Raw genomic sequence first — 21,103 nt, forward strand, 5'->3', positions numbered from 1 at the left:
GATTTTGAAAGATTCTCAGATTCAATTATACAAGCAAACTGAAAGTTGACTTTGTGGTCACTTACTGGAGAAAGGCGAAATGTAACATGGCGGTCGACATATTATTATCCCATTATTAAATATGTTGTAAATATGCAACAGTTGCAATATATGTATATGTATATATATGTTGCAATATATAGTGAAATATAAATACTAAATCTCATATATGGGAATATATTGCTTAATGTACTACTTGATATTTTTCAATATATTAGAATACATTTTTTGGCTGTATTTATGTCTATTGTTGTCTGTTTTCTCATATTTATCCTTGTAATATTTACGTTGACTCAACTACTCATTTGTGTTTGTCGTCATCGCTATTCTCTATCCCTCTCTCGCTTGTCGTCCCCCCCCCCCCCCCCCCCCCTCCTTTTCTCGCTCTGATGCAATAGGCGATAGAACTGAGGCGGCTCCTTCCCGTTTTGCAATTGGTCAAGTAAGCAGGCTCAGAGAGAAAACAGCCAATCGGGTAGTGTCGCAGATGACGTACTTCTTTGTTGTGAACAACCATGGCGTTACGGGAGCTAGCATCGCTCGAGAAATATTTAGGACTGAAAAAGCCCAACAAGTACAGTACCCGTGGGGACAAAAAGGTGACAAAACCGTGCACCAGTATGGCGTTTAATTGCATCGTTTTATTTGAAAGTTAACGTTATACGCTTTAGAGTATAAGGTAATGCTAGCAAGCTAGCCATGTGACTGGTCACTGTACTGTATTTGTGCTAGACGAAATGTGAAAGCGGCAACTTTATTTGAATGTTAACATTTTAGGTTAATTTGGCACTACAGTGTTCATTTGCAGAACATAATGGAAACCGTATATGGTGCGATGTCACTGACGCAGCCGCTTACGGGTAAATTTGGTAAGAACGTTTGGTTGTTGTGGGTGGGGGTCTGATCCCCCAAATATTCACCCTTAATATACAATAAAAACAAAACATCATAATGTAGTGTGATTAAAAGCAGTTCTGAGTATAATTTGAGACAGCGCCAAAGAGTATGACCCATTTTAAAAATCAGGATAAAATTATTGGGTCATCCTTCTTCCAGATCCCTGTGCTGCAGAATAACAATGGTCCTCCCCTGGTGGGCCTGGTGACCATCGCCCGCCATCTGGTGAACGAAGCCAAGCGTATTGAGCTGCTCGGAGATGGCACAGAGGACAGGGCAGTGGTGCATCAGTGGCTGGAGTACAGAGTGAGCAAGCTGGATGGATGTAGCAAGGACGAAAGCAAAACTATCCTAAAGGTGGGTGCAAAAAATGTTATCCTTTTCCAGGAGCTTCTAAGTCTACCTACAGTGGCCATATAAATCCAGTTTGCACTTAAGGCATCTTTAAGCCTGGTTCACAAGACAAAACTTTAAAACTGTTGATAGACATCTAAACATTAACACATGATGAGAAAAAAGAAAAGGGTACTCAAGAGTATTTCATACTGTGAGAGTAATGAATGTACTATGTGTGGTGTGCAGCCTCATGGCATAATCAACACAACACACAAGCAGATTTCATTTTTTAATATTCGCTGGGAAGACGAGAAATCAAGGTCAATCTCTTGAGATTAAACATGACTTCACTAAGGTTCATACCAGGGATGGGATGAAATCTCGCACAAAGAGATATTGCGAGATTAGAATCCCACTCTTTCTCATCAGTGCCGTCACTGAAAAAAAGTCCCAAAAATTGTACAAAAAATAGGACAAAAAAGGTCTAATGTTCAAACTGCATTTACAAGCGATGCATTTCTCTTATAATATACATGCATAGTGAAAAAAAATATGTGATGTAGCCAATCCGCAGTAGTGGAATGTGTGTTTTTGTGTGTGTGTGTGTGTATATATATATATATATATATATATATATATATATATATATATATATATATACATATATATATATATATATATATATATATATATATATATACACACCGTAATTTCCGGACTATAGGGCGCACCTGATTATAAGCCGCAACCCACTACATTTTAGAGGAAAACCGATTTTGTACATACACAAGCCGCACCTGCATACAAGCCGCATGTCCCCACATTAAAACATGTAAACATATTTACAAAGAAAGACGGTACACAGAGAGAGTTTTCAAAGTTTTAATAATATAACTTAACAATAATAATATAACTTTCTTCCCAAACGGTGCCTGTGACAGGGCAGTAAAACGGTAGCAACATGGTAGCAACACGCTAGCAACATGGTAGCAACACGCTAGCTGCATGGTAGCAACACACTAGTAACACAGTATAACAGGTCTGGTATAACAGGTCTGGTAAAAGAACATACTGGTAAAAATCACGACAAGCCGTCTTCATCTTCCTCCTTTGAACTGAAGCCTGTGACAGGGCAGTAAAACGGTAGCAACATGGTAGCAACACGCTAGCAACATGGTAGCAACACGCTAGCAGCATGGTAGCAACACGCTAGTAACACAGTATAACAGGTCTGGTAAAAACATACTGGTAAAAATCACGGTAAGCCGTCTTCATCTTCCTCCTTTGAACTGAAGCCATCAAAGTCATCTTCCTCAGTGTCGGAATGAAACTGTTATATAGATGTCGTCACACACTCCCTGGTCATCCAATTCTCCCATCCAACACGGTGCGCCACTTTAAATGCACGATTCACACTAATGTCAAGCGGCTGCAAATACTTCGTTATGCCCCCAGGAATCACAGCTGGAATGGAGTTTGTCCTGCGTCATATGCCTTTCTTTTTGCATTTTCCATGATGAGGGTATGTTCACGCTAATTTAATTTATGCACAAGACAGGAAGTTGCAGTCTTCCTCGACGCATATATTCCACCGGTCTTAATCTTACCTTTTCTACTCGAGCGCCCCTAGCGGCCGTTAGAAAAAAATTACATAAATTGGCCGCATCACTGAATAAGCCGCAGGGTTGAAAGTTTTGGAAAAAAGTAGCGGCTTATAGTCCGGAATTTACGGTATATATATATTTAGGTGTGTGTGTGAATTTGGAGCAGATTATACATCATTGTCAATATATATATATATATATATATATATATATATATATATATATATATATATATATATATATATATATATATATATATATATATATAAAAGTTACTACTGTATAAGGCGCACCTAAAAGCCTTAATTTTTTTTAAAAGCTGATGGTGCGCCTATGATCCGGTGTGCCTTATACAGTTGTGCTCATAAGTTTACATACCCTGGCAGAATTTATTGATTCTTGGCCATTTTTCAGAGAATATAAATGATAACGTAAAAACTTTTCTTTCACGCATGGTTAGTGCATGGATGAAACCATTTATTATCAAACAACTGTGTTTATGCTTTTCAAATAATAATGACAACAGAAACTACACAAATGACCCTGATCAAAAGTTTAAATGCCCTTGAGATTTTGGCCTGATAACATGCACACAAGTTGACACAACAGACCCTTGCACTGACATCAATTGTCATCTGCAGGATATATATATATATATATATATATATATATATATATATATATATATATATACACACACACACACACTGTATATATATACTGTATATGGATCAATATTGAGGTTGGGATTCGTAAATGGGGACTGAACTGATAAAGTAAGCTTTACCTGTTTCTTTTGTGTGTTTAGAGTTTAACAAGGTTGGTCATATTGACATTGTGTTATAATGCTATTGAGTGTTTAGAGTTATTATTTGAGTTATTATTGTTATTACTTTGAGCATTACTATATTGTGATTGCACTGGAGGAAAAGTTCCGTGATATAAATGTTGCACTACATGTTACCCTTGCTGTTAAAAGATAAACGGTCACAGAAATACTAATAAAATAAAACATTCATTTTGGGAGTGAATGGTGTTGTCAGAAAGTTGGTTCGTAATCTACTCATAAAGTTTGACTGCTTCTACGGTGTAGTCATAAGTAGCGGAGTGCTAAAAAATCTATTTTCATCAGGATCGCGATTCTCATTTACTACGGTTTAATTTGTTCTAAAAGGTCATTAAATTGATATTACAATCAGACGGGACTCGATGTGTTTCCTGTCAGCTTCAGTACCACGCACTCTGCTATGACGTCACCACGCAACCCGTTCGAGACTGTCAAGCTTGCGCTGCTTGAAAGCAGTCCTTGCTTTCTTACGGCCGTGAGTTTTAATGTTTTTTCTGACTTTCAGTTCATTTGTTCGAGCCTACTCTTGTTTTTAAGCTCTGCTTTTAATTTGTCGCAACCTGTTGTTGGATCTTTCACATTTAATCTTAGTTTTGATTGCAGACCCAGTTGAATAATACTGTATTGTTTACATACCTTTGTGAAAGATTCCTGCGCGTTCGGGTATGAGCCGGGATAAACACACATGCACACGTTCATCGCGTCAACAATACTTCGAAGATTTATTATTACCAAATTGTCTATTGCAGTTTACAAGCCAATTATCCAAAACAGAGATCTCTGGATCATTCCCGTGTCACGGTGAGAATGATGCCTGTTTGTCTTCTGGTCCCATCTTTTGTATTCGCCGGTCCACCAAAAGGGGTGGTCCCATGGCCAGGTCAGCATGTTGTTTCCGTTCTGCTGCTGCCGCCTTTCGGTTGGAGGGTTCGAATCTAGCCACCTCAGTACCTTGGCGAATACTCTTGGAGATACATTGGCGGTCCCCACAGTCCGAGACCTGTGGGCGTCAGTTGACTGAAATGTGTATTTCTCTTTTACCCCTGCTATGAATGTGTGCGATCGAAAAACATGGGTGATTTGAGTTTACCTTCTTGATTTTTAGTTTCACTCTGTTGATGTTGATGCCAAGATGTGCATTCAAAGCTACAAAGTAGTGTGAGGATGTGTTGCATCATCACGTCAGAGTTTAGTTTGCTGTATAGCTCGGACGAAGCTTGTACTTATTAAGGAAGAGACTCTTCAAACAATGAGCTTACAAAGGAAAACTATTCATAAAGAACCTAAAGCCTGTAATCAACACAACACTAAACTTCAACAAAACAAAATAAAATAACACCAAAGATAAAATACAAAAAAAAGTATGCAAATTCCAAAGTAACTCACAATCACATATTACTCACATACATGTTAATGATTGAAATTACTGTTTCTACTGTACTAAATAATATGTTACAAATAATCGTGGCTGATAATGCACTCTATATGCTCAGAGATGAACCAACTGGTTTTCCCCATGCCTTTCCCCATACTATCAATTTATCTGCTTACTCGAAAATTTTCATTTTTCTATCTTGTTTGTCATAAATGTATTGAGAAATATCAATAATTTTCATTTGAGCAACAGCTTTTCACATATTTTGGTACTATGAAATGACAATGTATATTCTACTTTTTGTTCACTTTATTATTTTATACTTTAAAGGTTATGCAGTTCATTGTAAGCTTAAAAAAATAGCAGGTGTTCACCTGCTATTTTTTTGTGGAATGCTCCTAACAAATCAAAACTTGATACTGTAAAAAAAATATATATACATTGTCTTCTACATTTTTGCATTTCTATGGATTGAAGCAGAAATCACTTGTAGTAAATTGAATTGAATCCTTTAATTTGAAAATTGCTCAGAATCAAAAATTGATTCTGAATCCAATTGGATACCCCAAAATCGGATTTGAATCGTGAGACAACCAAAGATTCCACCATTCGTCATAAGCGTAGTATTTTGATTTAATCCTTTTTTGGGATTTATTTTATACAGGATGAAAGAAAGATTATGTTCTCATTCAACATGGCAGACGGCACAAACACCATGTAATGTATATATACTCATTATATATTGTGGTATTCAAAGTGCTATATTGTTTTGCTAGATGTCAGAATTCTCCAGTCTCAGGAACACCACATGAATTACAGCTAGCTTCAGATTTTAATCACTCATCCTTTGTTTGGACACTCAAATTTTCTGGTTACAAGTGTTTTTGACTCAAGTGTTATGTGTCATCTGGAACACTTTGGTGTGAATTCTTGCATTTGAGGTTCTCATCAGAGTAAAAACAGTCTCAGTAGGTCTGTAACTGGAAAAGCAATTCCTCTGAAAGGCGCCTCACCATTCCCCTCTCTTTTCATTTGTCCAGAAGTACAGTGTGTGTGCGTGTTTCAAGAAGACACACGCGACAGCAATACAGACTGATGTATGGCCTTTCAGTGACACGGCCCCTCATGACAGAGAAAAATGCCTTAATGTGCCCGACGCCAGTCAGCGTGAAATGGATCGGCGGTCATGGGTCTGCTGGACACTCAGCGCCTCTTGGCACTGTCCTGTCAGTGTGAAGCGCATATGTATGTGCGCACTTTTCACAGTGACACACACGATCATTGCATGTCGGAGAGTCACGCTGGGCGGCAGCATGTTATCTAGACAGGCCTCTTAAATATTTTAATGGTGCCACTTACAAAAGGAAGTCGCCCTGAGCATCTCAGCTCTGGTGCTCTGTGCTTCCTCAACACCATGTCTGTCCTGCTGTGGCCCTAACACCCTTCTTTCAAACACCAGTCGTCCTCTATAAAATGGACCACAGAGACAACCCGTCAAGTGAACCACTTTTTTTTTTTCCAATATAAAACGTTTTCATCCCAAGATACACACAGAAAACAGTTTTTCAACAGTATGTCACTCGTGATGTGACCTCTTAATCCAAAGTTAGCCATCTTTCAACCTTCAATTGATCAATGTTTAGTGGAACAGTCCATAATTTCTCACAGAGAATCTTTTCCAGATGTGGGAATACTGAATGCGCAATTTCTGGCAAAGTAGATATGCCTCTCTCCCCTTTGCTTGCAGAATGAAACATTCAACAAAAGCATACACAGAGCAAGATTTGATCATATTTTACATACATTATTAGTCATATTGCCTGTGTTTTTCTTGGATTAAGTTAAATGGTTGCTAAATTCCCGATTTGGATCAGATAAATGTTTGTTTGGATGTTATCTTAGTGTGTGACATATCTGTCCATCCATTTATCCCTCACTTCTCTTTGTGCTGCCTTTATCTTAGCCTCTAATCGTCTCTTCCATTGTGGGTACTGTTTGTTTTGTTGCAAGCCCACTTTGTATCCAAGCATTCCTATGATCACTGTTGCTGTACTGTGTATCAGCTTGTTTGGTCTCGATGATGGTTCTTGTGGAGATTGTATTCAGAGCAGCATTCACATCCACTAGTAGATCTTCTGTAGGTACTTGGCAACTCAGCTTTGGTATTCTTTGGGGGCACCAGGTTTCCAGTCGGGACACGATCTTCCTTCTGAGGTCAGCAGCTCTTGTGTTGAGGCTGTTGGGGCTTGGTACCCAATCTTTGGGTGTGAGGGTTTTGTTCCAGTAGCCCATTTCTCATCAGTTTGCCCTGGTCCCCTAGCAACTGACGTAGATGTAGTTGCAACGTCTGAGCCGGTATGACTCTATCCCATGACTATCTATCGATGACTCTATCCCACGAAAATTCCATGCTCCGAGGACACATGTATGGGCAAGTTCCCAGGAGGCTGGGTCTCTGGCAGGTTGGATCTCTGGCAGTCCCCTGCAACTGCACTCACATAAAGGTCGTCTTGAGTTCCTCTCCTGCCACTGGAATACGGTGGGTGTGGCCAAGATTGTGGAGGAAGGAACAGCGAACCCCATCCCTCACACAAGTCCACTCTTTGCGCAAGCTTCAGTTTCTTCTGAAAAGTCCTCTGGCGACAAAGTTATGGGGGCAAGTAAAGGATGTGACTGGAAGCTCCTTAGCTGGAGTCCTGCACAGGGGCGTCATGGGTTTGATGGTCGCTGTGAAGATTGTAACGGAAAAAGATCTTCCTTCGGCAGCTGCCCGTATGACTGAGCACTCCTATTCAGGGCCCGCACTGCTCACCCCAAATTGGGGAAGGGTCTGGAATAGTTGACCTAAAAATTGCTTGTTCCTCATACCAGGGTGGCCAATCCTGGCCACCAAGACATCTTGTACTGTGGTCGAAAGCACAATAAAAGAAAACAAACGATTATGAATCTGGCTACCTGGAATGTCCGCGCCCTCCTCGACACTCAGGACAGAACGGGAAGGCCTCATAGACGGACGGTGCTCATTCCACATGCGCTTAAAGAGCTACAATGATGACATCGCAGCACTCAATGAGCCTCGGTTCTATGGCTAAGACTCCCTGAAAGAAGTTGGTGAAGGCTCTACTTTCTTCTGGAAAGGTCTCCCAGAAGGTGAACGTAGGCTCCATGGAGTGGGCTTTGCTGTGAAAAGCAAGCTAATCAATAATTTCTTGGAGTCTCCTCAAGGCATCAGTGAGCGGCTCATGACCTGGCGTATCCCTCTGGTGAAAGGCCAGTTTGCTACGCTATTCAGTGTGTATGCACCCACCCTGGATGCTGACAGTAGTCCAATAAGCTTGTCCTCATGTGTGATTTCAATGCCCAAGTTGGCACAGATGCCAAGCTCTGGACTAAGATAATCGGAACTCGCAGATCTGGAAAAATAAACAACAGCATTCGACTCCTCTCTCTGTGCTCTGAGCATCAACTTCTCATTACCAACATAATGTTCCAGTTGAAAAAGAAATACATAACATCTTGGCTGCACCCACGGTCCAAACATTGGCACCTGCTGATCGACTACACAATCACTCGGCAGCAAGATCAACAAGAAGTCTGCATGGGGCTGAATGCTGGACTTATCACCGGCTGATCAGATCCAAGTTGAGAATGAAGATCCAACCCCCTCACAAGAAACAACAGCCAAGACAGTGACTGAACTACAGGGTGCTGGACTCTGCAGAGTGTACATCTCACCACCGCAGCAAGTGTGGCTATGAGGCTTTCCACCTTGGAGAACTATGGCACCACCTGTGACCTCGACAGTGAGTGGGCAAAACTGAGGCCAAGATGACATCAAGCTGCTGAAACCATAGGCTTTACTCAGAAGCAACATCAAGACTGGTTTGATAACAGCTCAATACAATTACAGGATCTGCTGGACGCCAAGCGTAAAGCCCATGCTGCCCTACTCTCCAACCCTCACTCTCCATCGCTCCTCCACCATTTTAAAACAATCAGAGCTGAGGCACAGAAAAAACTGCGGATCATAGAAAATGAGTGATGGCTCCAAAAAGCCCAGGAGATCCAGGGATATGCAGTTGCAAATAACACATGCACATTCTACGCTGCTGCAAAAGCCATCTATGGCCCACAAAAGTGAAAACAACTAATTCTCAAGCGCTCGTCTGAGCACTTTGAATCTCTACTCAATACAATAAAACCCTCTGATCCATCAGTGCTCAATGCACTCCCAGATCTCCCGGCATTTCCCTCCCTTGATGATCCTCCCATGTTTAGTGGTCCTTACTCCTATCAGGAGCCTCAAAAACAACAAGAGCCCTGGCCCTGATGGAATTCCAACTGAGATACTAAAGAAGGGAGGCTACCTTCTGAAGCGGAAACTGTTTGACCTTTTATTAATCATCTGGCACAGTAAGTCCCTGCCTCAGGAATGGAAAGACAGCAGCATTGTCACTATCTACAAGAAGAAAGAACATAAATGTTGCTATTAAGTGGCCAATACCTATACCTAAATACTGTACTGTCAGTGCTGTGCTATCGTTAGCTTAGTAACTACGGTTCCACAGCTGTTAAAAAAAGAAAGCAAACGCTGCACATACCAATTGTCCGAAGTTCTCGCTTCCGCCTTTCTACAAGCCACGTGAGTGCTCTTGGTTGGCTCCGTTTTGTATTGAAAGCTCAGCTGGCCGTGTTGGATCGCTCCCGGTGACCGCAAAGCAGACACACGAATAAAAGTTCAATTTTTTTAACTTCTCGCGTCATGCGTAATTACGTGCCGCGCGTCGCTCCTTCGCGTCCATCGCGACGCTCGACGCGTCATCGCGCCCGTTGCGCAAATTGTTGACTACAATACAAAACCTACGCTCTTCGCTTTCCATCTGAACGCGGCATTATGGCCATATTCCCTAGTAAGGGTAGCCTAGGCTCGGCTAGCTTAAGTTTCTTCGTATTTCTTAATTATCTCCAGCTTATTTTCCTTCAATATTGAAAGCACTGTTACACGAGGTCAAGTCTTTAGGCAGCCATCTCCAGTATATCCATCTCCAGCTCCCCTGTGTGCCAACCAAAAGCAGACCAGCATCTTTGTGATCCCATCACGCTGACGACGCTGAAATTTTTGGGGGGTGTTTTTCTTAGTTTTGTATCTTTAATGTATTAATTCTGTATTCATAAGGTGTTATAGACTTATTATTCATTACTAGTCTGCTTTAGGTGTATATTATACATGTGTATATTATTTTTATTCATATCTGAATAAAAATGAAATCAATCGAATTCATGGGGAAAAAAACATGTTTTTAATTTCATAAAATCCTGATTCTTTTAACAACACTATTTAGGATTACATTAATTCAAGAAGAAAATGTGTTAGAAAGAAAACAAACATCGATGACTTTTCTAAATCAAAACAGTAAATGTTAAAAAAAATCGTATAAATATATGTGCTTAGTTATGTACTATTTGAATAAAATTAAAGCGTACACTTATACAGTACATGTTTTTATATGTTCACGTCTGAGGCAAAGTCTTATCTTTAGTGAAAACTCCCTGTTGTGAAAAATTTCTGACTGCAAACATGATTTTGTTGTAGAAGAGTTCTACTGTATATTGATGTAGAGGTATGGTATGTATAATCATTTTAAGCCTTATAAATGACATGATATTACTTATTTCACATTCAAATTAAGGTTATTCAAACACAGATATGTGGAGAAAATTGGTCTGGTTTTGAGTTATGCGATTATAAGTCAACGCCCCCAATACGGGGGTTGAAAATGAGATTAAAAAAACTCGACTTGTACACAGAGAAATACGGTAGTTGCTGACTCCTTTCATGGTTATTGCAACTGAAAAATTGTTCTTTCCAAAAGTGTATGCGGTCTATGTGCTGGGCGGAGGTAGCCAGAGAGCACCGCCTCCTCCGATGCTCGACTGAGCTTCACATTCATGACTGTAGGCTACTGAGAGCAAGGCTTCGATGGTGGAAGTCTGCAGTCTTCATGCCTTGTTTGGCATCAGCCACTTTTACCGCACAATAACTCCATTTGCCCCGAAGATGCTCAGTGTGCATGGCGAGAGTTCCCTTTGCGCAGCATACAAGTGCTAAAGATGGTCCCCCTCCCCTGGGACCAGCACTTCCGTGTGCGACTTTGGCAACAGAAACGCAAATGATGCCACCCAAGTTTAGACAGCTTCATTAGTTATGCAAAGTGAGAGGGAGTCATTTGGCAGTGGAGTAAACAAACAGCCTGTTTAGTGTGGCATCTGTGCGAAGTCGCCAGTCATGGGCTAGGGATGCATACCCCCTCAGGAAATAATTTATTGCCATTCTTTTAGCACACACGCAAGCGAGGAGACCGTTTATGCACATAGCCAGATATATAGGTTAACGAACCTGCTGTCAAGCACCATTTTTACACATCAAAGTAGATGATTAAAGCAAGAGATATTCTATCAACTTTTATTTATAACGCAGGAACGGTGAACAGTCATCATGTTCACAAATTTAGGATGGAACTGCATGAAAAAAGAACCACTCCTTTGTGTTCAAACCGCACTATCGGCCAATAAAACAACAGCTGCAACTAATAAATGGCGTAAACATGCTGCAATTACCGCTTTTTGTCACATCATTAATTGGATTAACTGCATAAACTCAATAGAGTAACCAAAACAATTAATTTGTACTAATTACAAAACCAAACTAAATTGGCATCCAGTTTGTCTGGGAACCATTAGAATTATGTCCAAAATTAAGGCATTGCTTATTCTTAAAAATGTTCAAATATGACTTAAAAATGTAACGTTTAATAAGATTATATATATACCCCAAGGACACACAGCTCTCCTAATGTTTTTTTGTTTGTTTTGTTTTTGTTCTTCCAGGACCTCAACCTATACTTGCAAGACAAAGTTTGCATGGCCGGCTACCACTTCACCTTAGCAGATGTTCTCATGTACAATGGAATTCACCCACTAATTGTGAGTTACCTTTTTTGTGTTGTTCGTTTGTTGAAGCTGTCATTCAATGAGCACAGCTTGGTCACTAATCACACCCAGTTAGTTATATCGTCATTTACTCAATGTGGTTTTGAAATACAGTGCTGCCTCTACTTACCAACGCCTCTTCTTACAAAAAAATTCAGGTTACAAAACACCTCCGCGGAAAAATATTGTCTCTAGCAATGAGAGAAAATTAAAGATACAAAAGGTGACATTGTTGGCATATAATATGAGACACGAGACATCAGCGCTCGCACCAACAAGACTGTAATGTAATACGTTATCATAACCCTTGATGTCCACTGTATTTGTTTACAGTTGTTGATGCATTTTTATAATTTATTAATATCCCGGATTGCCCACAAACGGACACTGGTTCTTCGCACCGATGTTTTCTGTGGTCTTGCATTTTTCATGTTTGCTCATTTCATCCATACTTCCCACCAACAAGTACCCTGTAGAACTGACAGACTTACATAAAATTGACATTAGCTGCAGCTAACATTGTACATGTACATGTTCACATAAAAACACATATGTAACATACCATTTTCGGTTGTCGTGTCTGACGTTAGCATTGTTAGCACGTCGTTAGCAATTAAGCGATTGGGCTGAATGACCTCACACGAGAAGCACTTCAGATGACCCCAAACTAAACTTAAATAAACATACATGCTCAAAATAATCCAAAAACAAATATTACTGCTCCTGTGGTCTTGTAGATCATTCCTGGGTCACTGGAAATGTAAAATAAAAACGTACAATTTAAACGACCTTAAACGGTCTCTTTCTCTGCACTCATCACCAACACACCAGCACCATCTCAAAGCAAACAAGTGAACTGCATTCATATTGTCAACTGCCACAGTAACTATGATTCATAAGGGATTTAGGAGAATGTTGTCATCGTTCTTTACATGATATATTTTGATTAGATAGATAGATAGATAGATAGATACTTTATTCATCCCCGTAGGGAAATTCACATTTCCAGCAGTATCCTCAAGTCGAGATATAAAATATGAGAAATAAAATACACAAGATACACATAAGTCCAGTACAGAAGTATACTTAAGGTGCTTGTTAACAGTGTAAACAGAATAGTGTGAATCGTTGGAGTCTAGTGCAAGTATAATTAAGGTGCTTGTATAAAGTGAATAGTGCAGTGCAGAGTATGAGGTTTTGAGTTTAATGTGAGCTTTTACTGCCCCGGGTGGAGTTGAAGAGCCTCATGGCATGGGGGAGGAATGATCTCCTCAGCCTGTCCGTGGAGCAGGACAGTGACAGCAATCTGTCACTGAAGCAGCTCCTCTGTCTGTGGATGATGCTGTGTAGTGGATGTGTTGGATTGTCCATGATTGATAGCAGCTTGTTTAGCGCTCGTCGCTCAGCCACAGTTGACAGACTGTCCAGCTCTGTGCCCACAACCGAGCCCGCCTTCCTCACCAGTTTATCCAGACGCGAGGCGTCCTTCTTCTTGGTGCTGCCTCCCCAGCACACTACTGCATAGAGGAGGGCGCTCGCCACAACAGTCTGGTAGAACATCTGCAGGAGCTTTTTGCAGATGTTGAAGGACGCCAGCCTTCTGAGGAAGTACAGTCGGCTCTGTCCTTTCCTGCACAGAGCTTCTGTGTTGGTAGTCCAATCCAGTTTATTGTCCAGCTGCACACCCAGGTATTTGTAGGTCTGGACAAACTCTACACATTCTCCTTTGATGGTTACTGGTTCCGGATGGGGTTTAGGCCTCCTGAAGTCCACCACCATCTCCCTGGTCTTGGTGGTGTTCAGGTGCAGATGGTTAGCGTCGCTCCATGAGACAAAGTCCTGGATCAGTTTCCTGTACTCCCCCTCCTGCCCACTCCTGATACATCCCACGATAGCAGTGTCGTCTGCAAACTTCTGCACGTGGCAGGACTCAGAGTTGTACTGGAAGTCTGACGTATACAGGGTGAACAGGACAGGAGACAGCACGGTCCCCTGTGGCGCTCCTGTGCTGCTGACAACAGTGTCGGACGTACAGCCCCCCAGTCTCACGTACTGGGGTCTGCCTGTCAGGTAGTCCGTAATCCATGCCACAAGGTGTGAGCCTACTCCCATCTCTGTCAGTTTACCACTGAGCAGCAGAGGCTGTATGGTGTTGAAGGCGCTGGAGAAGTCCAAAAAAGTAATCCTCACTGCACCACTGCCACTGTCCAGGTGAGAGAGGGATCGGTGTAGCATATAGATTATAGCGTCCTCCACTCCTACCTTCTCCTGGTAGGCAAACTGCAGGGGGTCAGTGGCATGGCGGACCTGTGGCCTCAGGTGGTGTAGCAGCAACCGCTCCATGGTCTTCATCACGTGTGATGTCAGGGCGACCGGCCTGAAGTCGTTGAGCTCCTCCGGTCGTGGTTTCTTTGGGACTGGGATAATGCAGGATGTCTTCCACAGCTGGGGGACCCTCCCCCGTTGCAGGCTCAGGTTGAAGATGCGCTGTAAAGGGTCTCCCAGCTCCAACGCACAAGCCTTCAGCAGTCGCGGGGATACTCCATCTGGACCTGCTGCCTTGTTGGGTCGCAGCCTCCTCAGCTCTCCACACACCTGGGCTGCAGTGATCTTGGGTGGGGGGGAGATGTCCTCCTCTGTGCTGGTGTCTAGGGGGGGAGGGTGAACTAGGAGGGAAGCTGCAGTACTCCGGGGTGGGAACGAGTGGGGGTGGTCAAACCTGTTGAAAAAGTTATTCAGCTGGTTGACTCTCCCCCTATCTCCTTCCATGGCAGCACCCCGCTTTGTGCTGCAGCCGGTGATAGTCTTCATTCCATCCCACACCTCCTTTATGCTGTTGTTCTGCAGCTTCCGCTCCAATTTCCTCCTGTACTGCTCCTTCGCCTCCCGGAGCTGGACTCTGAGCTCCCTCTGCACCCGCTTTAGCTCCTGCTGATCACCGTCTTTAGAGGCCCTCTTCTTCTGGTTCAGAAGGCCTTTGATGTCGCTAGTGATCCAGGGCTTATTGTTAGCATAGCAGCGAACAGTTCTTACAGGAACAACAGTGTCCATGCAGAAGTTGATGTAGTCTGTAGTGCAGTTTGCCACCTCCTCAATGTCTCCCCCATGTGACCCCTGCAGTACATCCCAGTCTGTAGATTCAAAGCAGTCTCTCAGAGCCTGCTCTGCCTCAGTAGACCACTTCCTGAATGAGCGTGTGGTTGCTGGTAGCCTCCTCACTTTTGGTTTGTAGTGGGGCTGAAGCAGAATGAGGTTATGGTCTGCTTTCCCCAGTGCAGGCAGTGGAGTAGCACTGTATGCATCCTTAATGTTTGCATACAGCAGGTCAATGGTCCTATTTCCCCTGGTGTTACAGTCCACATACTGGAAGAAAGCAGGTAATGTTTTGTCCAGAGTCACATGATTGAAGTCCCCAGTGATTAACAGAATGGCCTCGGGGTGCTGTGTTTGTAGTTTAGCCACAGCGGAGTGGATGACGTCACACGCTACGTCCGCGTTGGCGCGCGGTGGGATGTAAACAATGACCACAATGGCGGTTCCGAACTCTCTAGGCAAGTAATAGGGACGCAAACTTACGGCCAAAAGTTCGATGTCCCTGCAGCAGGTGGAAATCTTTGTATTTATATGTCCGGGATTACACCATCTTGTATTCACGTACATAGCGAGTCCGCCTCCTTTCCGTTTCCCGCAGGCTTTTGTGTCTCTGTCTGCCCTAACTGTGCTGAAGCCGGGTAGCTCCACGTTGGCGTCCGGGATGCTAGCCGTGAGCCACGTTTCAGTAAAGCACAGCAAACTGCACTCCCTGTAGGCTCTGATATTTTTCACCAGCGCAGCCAGTTCGTCGGTCTTGTTTGGTAGTGAGTTCACATTTCCCATGATCACAGACGGGACAGAAGGCTTGTATCGCCACTTCGCCGCTAGCCGCTTAGCCTTTAGCTTGGCTCCAGCTCTGCAGCCACGATAAGGTCTCCTTACCTCGTCAGGTAAATGTGGGATCTCACCGGCACGGGACTTTTTCAGGGCAAGGAGTTGCTTTCTCGTGTAAACGCGTTTCTGTGCGTTAAAGTCCATATCCATAGAATTAAAGTCCATATCCATAGAAAAAGAACGAAAAGTAACACAAAATAACACGGAGCTGCTGGAAAGGCTACCACTCGCGACGGCGCCGGAAGTTAGTGACGGCGCCGGAAGTTAGTGATTATGCACTAATGTAATTCTAATATGTATTTGTTACTGATGCATTTTTAAAAGGTATTAACATTATTCATTTAAAGGGTTAAGGAGCGTTTTGGGGGGCTTGGAACAGATCCTAATCCGCAACGTTACATGTAAAATGTGTCTCTACTCATGAACGATTCACTTTCCGAAATTACTTCCGGAACGAATTAAATTTGCAAGTATAGGTACCACTGTAATCTATTCTTTTCTTCATTTGACGGCAAAATTACTGTCAGTCAATTTAGCAGTTTTTAGTATTCAAAAAGAAAAGCAAAGAGGAATAAGATCCCATAAGGAGATGTCAGTGGGTTTAAGCATAAACAACAAGGTCAGTCTCCCCACCAGGCATGGCGTCACTTTGGTTTGGACTCAGTGTTCCTATTAACCTCAGGGACATAGAGTCCTGCCACTAGATCTTTAAATGTTCGCTTCACGCACAACAAGATTTCACAATCATTAAAACCGACTGATGGTTCTAGGCGGTGATGTTGTCAGCTTCCAAATTCCATTTAATTAGATTCAAACAGTATTTTCCAAGGACACGCTGATTTATTGGGCTATGATTCATCTGCTGTTTATGGTGTAACCTACTTTTGTGCTGGAATGACCTCTATCAGATGCGTGTCACCTTCGCCAAGCCTTGCGTGTGTCGTATTGATGATGCACAGTGGTGGTAATGACCTGATCTTCGCTTTTCACCTAGATGGACTTGACCTTCCAGGAGAAGGAGCAGTATATGAACGTGACGCGATGGTTCGACCACGTCCAGCATCGTGCCGGCGTCCGACACCACCTCCCCCCAGTAGTTGTGCTGAGGAACAGAATTTACACTACTAAGTACCACTGAGGCTTGGCCAATAGATACCAGGCACGCCAAAAATCTTATTTCCCCATAGAAAATAATTCAGGATAAGAGCAGGTCAATGACATGGGGATTCCTATTTTGGATTAGTATGTAACTGCAGACCTGTTTTTTGTTTGTTTGTTTTTTTTAACTAGCAGTAGGACCCAGGTGACTTGTTGAAGGGATACTCAAGTTTTCACAGGTCCATATAAACATATAAACAAGGTCCATTCCCACTTGGCTTTTTAATATCGGTTGTATCACATACTGATGACATCATGTCACAATTACACTATAAAATAGAAACCTTCATCAATCTTATTTGTTATGGGTATCGTGTTTATCTGGTGTTTTGTAAAGGGAAACTTGCATTCTCATTGACAAATGGACAGGAAAGAATTTCCTGTATCACACCAAGATGTGTTCCGTTGCCATTGTATGGTACCAACCTTGGTTCCGCTCACTTTTGACGCTTCCCCAACCTAGTATTACTTCTACCTCATTAGCCGGGATTCCAAGCGTTTCAAAACAAAATCATTCGGTCATTACCGTATCATTGTAATGTTTGCCACTGTCCCACTAAAATGAAAAATAAACACACATGGTAACAATAACTTATGGTCGATTGTTGTGCTGTATGATGCATGCCTCACAGTTCTGAGGGAATGGGAATTTCATCACAAAACAAATATGAATGCCAACAGATACATGCTAAGATAAATGCAGGAGCCACACGCATCTGGTATGTTTTAAGGCAGAGATCCCCAACTGCCGGTCCATGGACCGGTACTGGTACGCATAGGCCGCACCCAAAATGATATTTTGGATCCTGTGATTTTACACTCATTAGCTAATTAACATAGGTTTGAAATGCCCGCCATACGGCGAATTCGCGTTACGATCCCAACCACGGAACGGATTAATCTCTTAAACTGGGGCTCCACCGTAGAGTGCTGCCTTGTACAGTATGTGTTTAGCTCGTTAGCATGTGCAAAGGTTTTGCATTGATAAGTCCTCATTTGCATCTACCGTTTTGTATTGAAATGAATAGCATTTGCAATTCACTTCTATGATTGATTTAGTACAGTGGTTCTCAAAGTGGGTTCCGGGGACTCCCGGGGGTCTGTGAAATAATATGGGTTATTAATAAAAAAAAAAATATATATATATATATATATATATATATATATATATATATATATATACAGTCGGCCCCCAGTTTACGAACACCCTCTTTTACGAACATTTCGACTTACGAGCATGGTCCGCGGAGTTTTTTGTCCCCCACTTACGCACAGACCGTTCGCCTTACGAGCAATCTGACATGCCGGCCAATGTATTTGTTCATATATTTTCGCCTTGCCACGTCATCAAAATCAGTAGCTAAAGCTTGTCACGGCAACGAAGAACGATATTGCTCTTACAATGTCACAGTCACTGTCTCAGTCACAGTGTCAGTCACGGAGTCAGTCACGGAGATGCCAATATGCTATTGGTCGATTAAGGTCACAGTCCCGGTCTCACTCACGGAGATGCTATTGGCCGGCGTCACGTCAATCACAGAAATGCCGATAGGCTATTGGCCGAACGCCTTTATCTAGCTTGATGGCACAGCTGGTCGGGACGGAAGGAAGGAGAGAAAATGAGTCAAAAACGGAAGGAAGGAATGTTGTGAAGACTTTGCAAACTTTATCTGTTAGACATGGCTTCTAAAATTGTAAGTGGCGGTAAAGGAAGAAGTAAGAGGATGATGACAATAGAAACCAAGCAGGAGATAATAAAAAAATACGAAGGAGGCGCGTGCATAGTTAACCTTGCTCGTGAGTATGTGTTTTCTAGTTTTTAGAAAAGTTCCCGTTTAAGAAAATAAATCAATAAATTCTGCAGGTTGGTCTCTGCTCCCCTCCGCCTCCACCCAGCTCAAGTCACGTCGCCCCAAAGGTAAATGTCATTTTTCCTTTGTATATTTATGTTATTTCATTTAACTGTACAGTAGATTATGTTACTCATTTTTAATATGTGTATAAAGTCGTGATGTTTTTACCTAAGGTTTTTGCACGTGTTGCACGCATTCACGAATTAACATAGGTTTGGATTGCCCGTCATACGAGCAGTTCGAGTTACGAGCGTAGCCGCTGAACGGATTAAGTTCGTAACACGGGGGCCCACTGTGTGTATATATATATATATATATATATATATATATATATATATATATATATATATATATATATATATATATATATATATATATATATATATATATATACAGTGGTACCTCGGTACTCGACCGCCTCTATACTCGACCAAATCGGTGCTCGACCAAAAAATTCAAGTAGATAATGCATCGGACCTCGAACAGCTTTTCGGTTCTCAACTAGCCGAGCCGAGCCGACCCGAACGCGCTCCTCGGCCCTTCTCGGCCAGCGGGTAAGCGCCAGTTCAACTCAGACCCCCAGCGGAGTAAGACGTTTGTTCGAGTATTTCTTCCCGGATTTAAACTTTTTCGTGTTGCTCTAGCCCTTAATAATGGATCCAAAGAAAGACAGTGATAAGGGGAAGGCAAAGAGGAAAACAATGAGGACCACTAATGAACCGAAGAAGGAAATTATAGCAAAATATGAACGTGGTGTACGAGTGTCCGACCTCGCGTCGCAGTTAGCTAGCGTCATCATGGAAGTAGTAACTCCCTCCCGTCCTCCCCACATCCATTCCTGTATGCCATCAACCACTCTCCAAAACGTAAGTAAATTATACAAAATGGTTTATAATGCTTTATTTATCTTTATCTTTATCATGTACTGCTTGTGCACATTTACTTGTGCACACATACTTTCCATTATTTCTTATGGGAAAATTGGTTTCGGTGTTCGAACAAATCGGTGCTCGACCACTACCTCAGAACGGATTATGGTCGAGTACCGAGGTACCACTGTATATATATATATATATATATATATATATATATATATATGTATATATATATTTTTATATATATATATATATATTTTTTTTTTTTTTATATGAAATTGTGAACATAGTCATGATTTTTCAATAAAACAATCAATTCAAGCAGTTTAATATAGTTTTAAAACTGTAATAATTTATAAATTTGTCAAAATACATTTGGTGTCTACAATTACATGCTAACAAGGCAATGAAGCCAGCAGAGCTAGAGCAGCATTTTATTTTTTAATGCTGTTTGTGACTAAATAAATAGCAGCAACCTGTTTGGGGAAAATTGACCCAGTTTGCAATTTTTTTTTTTGTTAGCTTCAGCATGGCAGAAAAGTAACACATACTTGTCAAATTGAATCTGTTTTATTATTGTTTTGTTTTGTTTCCTCAAACAGTAGCAAAAGATGTTCCTTGGAAAAATTGCTCTTCTAAAAGGGGTCCCTGGTTCCAAAAAGTTTGAGAACCCCTTGATTAATCAAGGTCATTTGTGTACATTTTGGACATTGTGAGGCTCAAGCAAGCTGAGGGCCCACATTGGTTTGTAGTTAAAGGGACAATGTGTAAGATTTACACCATTTTTCATTACGGACAGCAGGAGGTGTTGCATTTACAATTGTACGTAACTATAACAGACATGGCACCCTGCGAAGGAGTGCCACCCCCATGTAATATTAAGTGATAACTAGACCTACAATTACCGGTATATTTAAAACATACTGTTGATCGTTAAGAACACATTTATTTGCATGTATCATTTTATTCAGCCCTTTATAATGAAAAATGGTTAAAATCTTACACATTGTCCCTTTAATGGTGAGCTCTTATTTTATGTGATCTGTATATTGTCGTCGTGTCCCCCCCCCCTTACCCTTGGTCCACAATAAAAAGTGTTAATAAAAGTGTTGACAGGTTCGTGATAAAAAGGTTGGGGACCACTGTATTGGAACTTTCCACCATATCGTTTTGTAGAGGAAAACTGAAAATGAAAGAAAAGA

The 21,103-nt window shown here is 41.8% G+C and overlaps 1 protein-coding gene across 1 annotated transcript; it reads left to right on the forward strand.

Annotated features, from left to right (window-relative positions):
- The first annotated feature begins 484 nt into the window (after positions 1–484).
- On the forward strand, positions 485–17,764 carry eef1e1 (eukaryotic translation elongation factor 1 epsilon 1). The gene is made up of 4 exons (XM_088402087.1): positions 485–638; positions 1,096–1,293; positions 11,987–12,082; positions 17,010–17,764. Exons 1-4 carry the CDS (start codon positions 555–557, stop codon positions 17,151–17,153), a joined length of 522 nt encoding a protein of 173 aa, XP_088258213.1. The 5' UTR covers positions 485–554; the 3' UTR covers positions 17,154–17,764.
- The last annotated feature ends 3,339 nt before the right edge of the window (positions 17,765–21,103 follow it).

The sequence above is a fragment of the Hippichthys cyanospilos genome, chromosome 19 (genome assembly GCF_059441005.1).
Source record: "Hippichthys cyanospilos isolate Australia breed blue-spotted pipefish chromosome 19, RoL_Hcya_1.0, whole genome shotgun sequence".
In the NCBI taxonomy this organism is placed as follows: domain Eukaryota; kingdom Metazoa; phylum Chordata; class Actinopteri; order Syngnathiformes; family Syngnathidae; genus Hippichthys; species Hippichthys cyanospilos.

What these genes read in the sequence shown, in the direction of transcription:
- eef1e1 (XM_088402087.1), top strand. Translation starts at nt 555, where the DNA reads ATGGCGTTACGGGAGCTAGCATCGCTCGAGAAATATTTAGGACTGAAA. An exon ending in AAAGCAAAACTATCCTAAAG is followed by an intron (nt 1,294 to 11,986) that starts GTGGGTGCAAAA and finishes TTGTTCTTCCAG; the next exon opens with GACCTCAACCTATACTTGCA. An exon ending in ATGGAATTCACCCACTAATT is followed by an intron (nt 12,083 to 17,009) that starts GTGAGTTACCTT and finishes CTTTTCACCTAG; the next exon opens with ATGGACTTGACCTTCCAGGA.